The following is a 7,543-nucleotide window of genomic DNA, read 5'->3' as shown; positions in this document are numbered from 1 at the left end:
GGCTGGGGGGGAAGGGGTGGTGGAGGGGCTGGGATCCCCGCGTTCCGGAAATCCAGGGTCACTGTCCGGGGGTCGTGAGTGCTGGGGAAGACAGGGGTCTGCGGCTGGCCCGGCAGGAGCAGGAGTTCCCTTCCAAGGGCGGCCCCTGCTGGTGGCCGGACCAAGGGCCCATCCAAGGAGAGCATAGATGGTGGGGATCGCCGGGGCCGGCCCGGCTTTCTCTTCATTGGGGGTGGGCAAGAGGCCAGGGGGGCGGGCAGCAAGGGCGGCAGCGGGGTGGGGGTACGAGCCTGGGCCCGCAAGACAGCGGGTAATGCCAAGGGCAAGGGCAGGGGCAGGGGCAGAGGGAGGGGCAGACCCGTCTCCAGGAGCACCGGGGAGGCCAGGGGCCCGGAGCGTTCATCACGTCGGCCAGTGGGGAGGGGGCAGACGGGCAGAAGCAATGGCCCACTGGGCTCGGAGAAGGTGGGTGTGAAGCTGAAGTCCCGGCCAGGTGTCCGAGGGAGGCCCCCACTGTTCAAGCCAGGGGACGGGGCTGGGTAGGAGAAGGGGCTGCCGGGCACTTGCGGAGAGCTCAAGGACAGGCCACTGCTGCCCCCTGATAGCGGGGGCTCCCCGCCTGGTGTGGCTGGCACCGTCTCTGTGCTCTGCGACTTGGCCAGGCTGCCACAGAGGCCTGGAGTATGTGGGGGGTGGTCTTCAGCAGGGTGCTCCGGAGGGACAGATGGATGTGAGGCGTCTGTGGTCTCGGGCTCCGGCGGTGGGCTGGGTGGCCGGGGTGGTCGTGGGGGCGGCAATGGTGGTTGCAGGGGCAAGGGGAGCATCATAGGGGGCTCTGGCTCCACTTGCAGGTCGTGCTCTGCAGAGAGGTGAGCAAACACGAGACAGTTACCATTCAATCCAAACGTCTCTCAGTGCCTGATTCTGTGCTCCACACCTGGCTGGCTCACAGCTGAGTCTGAGCACGGGACCTGTCCATCTCCAGCTAAACCTCTCAAGGACTGCTCAGTGCCCAACCCAGTGTTAGGCACACAGTATATTCTTTATCTATGTTGGTAGGCTAAATCACAGATGCAGGAGACATGTATCCCAGCCTTTCACACTATGTCTTCAGAACAAAGTCTGAAGTCCCTGTGGCCCAAGAAAATCTGCTCTATGACTGAATAAAATTAAACAGGTCTCTTTTCTGCAGGACTTGTCAGAGCCTTCAAGGATTTTTTTCCTAGCACTTACTTCCACTGTCACGGGATACATTTCTTAATCTTTTAACTAATTTACTTTTTATTTTTGAGACGGGTGGAATGCAGTGGCATGATGGTTTAGTCATTGTAACCTAAACCGCCAGGGCTCAAGGGCTCCTCCCGCCTAAGGCTCCTGAGTAGCTGGGACTACAGGCATGTGCCACCACACCCAGCTAATTTTGAAATGTTTTGTGGGGATGGGTTCTCACTATGCTGCCTAGGCTGGTCTTGAACCCCTGGTCTCAAGTGACCCACCAGCCTTGGCCTCCCAAAGTGCTGGAATTACAGATGTGAGTCACCATGCCTGACCACAAAATACATTTTTTTCATTTTATATTTTTATATCATTTTATTTTATTTTATTTTTGAGACAGAGTCTCACTCTGTTGCACAGGCTGGAGAGCAATCTCGGCTCACTGCAAGCTACCTCTGCCTCCCAGGTCCAAGCTATTCTCCTTCCTCAGCCTCCTGAGCCGCTGGGGTTACAGGCAGTGCCACAACGCCCTGCTAATTTTTTGTATTTTTAGTACAGACGGGGTTTCGTCATGTTGGCCAGGCTGGTCTCAAACTCCTGACCTCAGCTGATCTGCCCACCTCGGCTTCCCACAGTGCTGGGATTACAAGTGTGAGACACCGTGCCAGGCCCATTTCTTTTTCTTTTTTCCTTTCTTTTTTTTTTTGAGACAGAATCTCACTCTATAGCCCAGGCTGGAGTGCAGTGTGGCACGATCTCGGGTCACTGCAACCTCTGCCACCCAGGTTCAAGCAATTCTTCCTTAGCCTCCCAAGTAGCTGGGATTACAAGAGCCTGCCACCTGTTTTTCATTTTCTAATTGATCTGTTGTCATCTGTTCCTCTGCTCCGTGGGAGCAGATATTTTTGTCTGTTTGGTCCACTGTTGTATTGCTACTGCTCAAAATAATAGCAGGGACACAATGGAGGCTTAATATTGAGTCAATGCTCAAAGACTGTGGTTAATGGTGGAATAAACAAAACAAAACACAGTCGTCCCTCAATACACACAGGGAATTGGTTCCAGCACTCCCTGGTATACCAAAATCTGCACATACTCAAAGCTTGTAGTCCGTCTTGCAGAACCCATGGATAGGCAGGCGGTCGCCCTCCATATAGGTGGGTTTAGCATCCCACCGGTCTTTCCTGTCCATGTTTGATTGAAAACTGCATGTCAGTGGGCCCTAGCCATGTGTTCAATGTACAACAGGAGCAGCTGTAATCCTTTCCTGAGGGACTTATTAAAGGTAGGTGCTAGGCCAGGCGCAGTGGCTCAAGCCTGCAATCCCAGCATTTTGGGAGGCTGAGGCGGACAGATCACAAGGTCAGGAGATCGAGACCATCCTGGCCAACACCGTGAAACCCCATCTCTACCAAAAATACAAAAAATTAGCCAGGCGTGGTGGCGGGCGCCTGTAGTCCCAGCTACTGGGGAGGCTGAGGCAGGAGAATGGCATGAACCTGGGAAGCGGAGCTTGCAGTGAGCCGAGATTGCGCCACTGCACTCCAGCCTGGGCAACAGAGCAAGACTCCATCTCATAAAAAAAGGAAGGTGCTAACCACATGCAGCTATGTAAGCCAAAATAAATTGAACACTATTACAAACTTAGTTCCACTGTGCCACTGGCCATGTTTCAAGAGTGTGGTAACAACACTGTGTCTGAAGGCTACAGTGCTGGACAGCACAGCTCCAGAATGCCGCCATCACTGTGTGAAGTTCTACTGGCCATGCAGTTAGAGCCTCTCGTGTGCTCTGTGCAGCTTCATCACAATGCTGGAGGGGGCAACGCCCGCAGCCCTCACCTGGCCCAGCACCCACCTGTCACTAACTTAACCATGGACACCCATCCTCCTTTTGGGGAGCATCTCATGGGAATGATGGTCCAAGGACCAAGCCACCAGGGAAACGCTGGCAGTGAGGACTGAAAAATAGCAGTGGTTCCCCTTTGGGTTGATCTACTCAGTGCCAGGCTCCGTGCTGGCACCCAACACCTCATCTCGCTCAAGGGAGGCACAACTGACTGATCTCATTTTACAGGGGAAACTGAGGCTGGGGACGGTCAGCAATCTACCCAAGGAAGCCTGGGCTGATTCTGACTGTGAGGACTTCCTGCCTCCCTCCCACCACCCTCCCAAGGGGTTGCAAGTGTTACCTGGAGCTCGCTCAGGGGACAATGGGGGTCGGGCCTCCACCTCCCTGGCAGGGGGCTCTGGAGACAGCAACATGGCCCCTTCCTGGCTCAGGCCTGGCTCCTCAGGGGGCTCCCTGGAGTCCACTGGCTCTTCAACACCCACAGGCAACGGGGGCTCATCCAGCATGGGGGGCCGCTCCTCAGGGGCCGCAGCCTCAGTCTTGATGTCCACCTCCTCTTCTATGCCCAACGAGTCCACTGCTGGTGCCCCCGGGGCCAGAGAAGCTTCCGCCCCGTCCTGCTCAAAGTCCTCAGGGCCTGCAGAAGCCATGCTTTCCTCTGCCACCATCGCCGCCTCCTCCTCTTCTTCTTCCTCCTCTTCCCTGGTCGCTACCTCCTCTTCATCCTCTGAGGATGAGGGTGAGGACTCGGAGCTTGACTCAAACTCAGAAGACTCGGAACTCTCGCTGGATGACGTGGCTTCAGCCTTGGAGGTTACAATGCTCACTGTCTCCTCTAGGGGGGGACACAGAGGAGGGGCTGCTGAGGACCCACTGTGCCCCTGCCCCACCCAGACCCCTCACCAATGGCCTCAAACTGGCAGCACCCAGGTTGAACATGACCCTCAGATATGTGTGTGGGGAGTGTATTCACTAGTAGTTTTTTGTTTTTGTTTTTTTTTGAGATGGAGTTTTACTCTTGTTGCCCAGGCTAGAGTGCAGTGGCACGATCTCAGCTCACTGTAACCTCCACTTCCTGTGTTCAAGTGATTCTCCTGCCTCAGCCTCCCAAGTAGCTGGGATTACAGGCATGCGCCACCACGCCCGGCTAATTTTGTACTTTTAGTAGAGACAGGGTTTCACCATGTTGGCCAGGCTGGTCTCAAACTCCTGACCTCAGATGATCCATTTGCCTCGGCTCCCAAAGTGCTGGGATTACAGGAGTGAACCACCACACCCAGCCACCAGTAGTCACTTTTAAAAACTGAGGTAAAATTAACATAACAGAAAACTGCTCGGTTTTTTTTGTTGTTGTTTTTTGGTTTTTTTGAGACGGAGTCTCACTCTGTCGCCCAGGCTGGAGTACAGTGGCGCAATCTCGGCTCACTGCAAGCTCCGCCTCCCAGGTTCATGCCATTCTCCTGCCTCAGCCTCCCCAGTAGCTGGGACTACAGGCGCCCGCCACCACGCCTGGCTAATTTTTGTATTTTTAGTAGAGACGGGGTTTCGCCATGTTGGCCAGGCTGGTCTTGAACTCCTACCCTCAGGTGATCCACCAGCCTAGGCCTCCCAAAGTGCTGGGATTACAGGTGTGAGCCACTGCGCCTGGCCAACTGCTCGTTTTAAAGTGATAATTCCAGCAGCATTTAGTACCTCTGGTTCCTAAGTATTTTCATCAGTTGAAAAGGAAGTCACGCAGGCTGAGCAAGCCCCGCCGAACGCCAGGCTCTCTAGCCCTAAGGAGCACAGACCTGCTTTCTGTCTATGGACATGCCATTCTGTTCAGGACACTCCCTGAAGATGGAACCATACGCCACCCTATGTGTGTGTTTTAACAAGGTAACGTCTCAAAAGCACAACATTTTGGCTCAAAAGTATTTCTGACAATTCCTCAGGCTCTGCCCTGGGGAAAGAGGGACCCCAGGAGGGCCAGACAGCTGCGGCCTCCCTGCTCACCTTCATCCGAGTCCCCTTCGTCCTTCTCACTCGCCTCTGACAGGGCTGTGTCTTCGTCATCGTTCTCAGACTCGTCCCGGTCATCACTGTCGTCATCGTCATCATCCTGGGGGAGAGGGAAGGGTGGGGACAGGTGAGCCGAAGGGCCTGGCCCTCGTTGCCTGGCCCAGCCCCCTGAGGCTTCCTGGCCTGTTAGGTACCTTATCTGATGTGGATGAGGTTGAGGAGGAGGAGAGCTGGCTCCTGGGGCCTTCCTCCTCCTCCTCCTCTGCCTCCTCCTCCTCCTCCTCGGTGCTCTCCTGTTCCTCCTCCTTGTCGGAGGCCGAAGACGAGGGTGAGGTGGTTGAGGACCCCGAGGATGATGACGCCGATGAGGAGGAGGACGCCGACAAGGACTCCTTCTCGTCCTCCTCCCCGCCACTGTCCAGCTCCAGAGGCCGCGCCGGCCGCCGCCGCACACCCACGCCCTTGGGGTCCCGCTTGGCGAGCTCACAGGGGGTATCTGCCATGTCCCGGTCTCGCTCTCGCTCAGACTCTGCAGGGAGGGAGGGAAGTCAGAGCTGGGCTGGGGGGATGCAGAAGAAGGGGACCCCAACACCCAGAGCACCAACCTTCATCTTCCTCATCCACAGAGGTCGAGGGCCGCAGCCGCTTCTGGTCGCCAGATGAGGTGGTGTCTGGTGGCTCCTTCCTCTTAACTTTGAAGGAGGGCAGGCGAATGGCCCCACGCAGCCCAATGCCCAGGCCCAGGCCCTCGTAGCCCAGGCCCTCACCCTTGCCCCATGACTCCAACAGGCATGAGGCGATGCGGTCCTTGGGCTTCGGCCTGTCCTCGTCCTTGTGCTCGCCGGACTTCACCGGGGTCAGTGAGGCCTGGGGTGGAGATAGGAGGGGCCCGTTACCGCTTCTGGCACCAGCAAACCTTGCAGGGAGCCCTCCCAGGGCTACCTTCCGCTCGGCAGTAACAGCCACCACAGGTAACTGCGTCCTCATTCCCTACACGCCTGGCCACACTATGCCGTTACCCAGGAGGCTCCAGAGCACCGCTCTACCTCACAGATCCTCAATGTCCTCCCCTGTAAAATAGGACTAATGCAGCTGCCTTCCTTACAACAGTGGCCTTTGTACTTTGCAGACAATCCAAAAACGACACCATAGGGACACATCTGTGCCACAGCTGCACCACCACCTTCACAAGGTAAGATTTACACTATCCCCACTCTCTCTTCCCATGTATTAAAAACAGGATCCGCTGGCTTTATGTCACTGCTCCCTAAGGGGTTGCCCCTGCAGTTCTGAAATGCTCTGCCTTCAAAGGGATGCTGTGAGAATTAACAAAACGAGTCACATGAAGAGCTTTGCAAGGTGCAGGGCACATGAGGTCTGGTGGCTCTTTTTATTCAAATTGTGAATGGAATAGCTATTAGCTGTTACTGTAGGGTCAGTATAAATTGGTTGAACCATAAAGAGCTGTGTATCAGTGACTTCAGACGGTTCATTCTAATTTTACTACCCAGTTATACGATGACAAACAGGCTCTGACATGGGGTCGCTTACCTGTGTGGCAGAGAGCAAGCATTTCCCAAAGCCGGCTCCAGGGGACACTCAAACTCATAACCATGGTCACCCCTTGTGGGGAGGGGAGCAGGGGGAATGGTGTGGAGTGTAGTGATTGAGGGGAGTTTAAAGTACTCAAGAAAAAGTTCTCTCTTATGGAGAAAGGAAGTCATTTTAGATTATTTGTAAGATTACAAATAGTCAAATAATATGTTAAAAAGAAAAAAAGAAGCCAGGCGCGGTGGCTCACACCTGTAATCCCAGCACTTTGGTAGGCTGAAGCACGTGGATAACTTGAGGTCAGGAGTTCGAGACCAGCCTGGCCAACATGGTGAAAGCCCATCTTTACTAAAAATACAAAAACTAGCCAGACATGGTGGTGGGTGCCTATAGTCCCAGCTACTCAGGACACTGAGGCAGGAGAATCACTTGAACCCAGGAGGTGGAGGCTGCAGAGGCCTGAGATCACGCCATTGCACTCCAGCCAGGGTGACACAGTGAGACTCCATCTCCAAAAAAAAAAAAAGAAAATAGTAAGTAGGCCAGGAGCAGTGGCTGACACATATAATCCCAGCCCAAAAGGCAGAGAATCACTTGAGCCTAGGAGTTCAAAACCAGGCCGGGCAACATGGTGAAAGTCTGTCTCTACAGAAAAACACAAAAATTAGCTGGGTGCAGTGGCGCATGCTTGTAGTCCCAGCTACTTGAGGCTGAGGTGGGAGGATCCCTTGAGCACAGGGAGGTTGAGGGTGCAGTGAGCTATGATTGCACCACTACACTCCGGCCTGGATGACACAGCGAGACCGTCTCAAAAAAAAAAAAAAAAAAAAAAGGAAAAAAGTGGTCCAAGCCAAGGCAGGGCTCCGTCTAAAAGGCGGCATGAGGGGAGGTGAGGGGAGTCAAGTTCAAAGGGTGTCGCAGCTGT

General features: G+C 54.6%; 1 protein-coding gene across 1 annotated transcript in view; it reads right to left on the bottom strand.

Moving 5' to 3' along the window:
* Positions 1–7,543, bottom strand: part of SETD1B (SET domain containing 1B) — a 37,522-nt gene that overhangs the window by 9,727 nt on the left and 20,252 nt on the right. Inside the window, exons 8-13 of the mRNA XM_011964555.1 lie at positions 5,673–5,934; positions 5,448–5,596; positions 5,312–5,369; positions 5,062–5,169; positions 3,407–3,901; positions 1–859 (exon numbers count right to left, since the gene is read on the bottom strand). Of these exons, the coding sequence (XP_011819945.1) occupies positions 1–859; positions 3,407–3,901; positions 5,062–5,169; positions 5,312–5,369; positions 5,448–5,596; positions 5,673–5,934 (1,931 nt within the window). The remainder of the gene's footprint in view (positions 860–3,406; positions 3,902–5,061; positions 5,170–5,311; positions 5,370–5,447; positions 5,597–5,672; positions 5,935–7,543) is intronic.

Source organism: Mandrillus leucophaeus, unplaced genomic scaffold (genome assembly GCF_000951045.1).
Source record: "Mandrillus leucophaeus isolate KB7577 unplaced genomic scaffold, Mleu.le_1.0 Scaffold7, whole genome shotgun sequence".
Taxonomy (NCBI): domain Eukaryota; kingdom Metazoa; phylum Chordata; class Mammalia; order Primates; family Cercopithecidae; genus Mandrillus; species Mandrillus leucophaeus.
The sequence above is the reverse complement of the archived record's forward strand: the minus strand, read 5'-3'. Positions and strand labels throughout refer to the sequence as shown.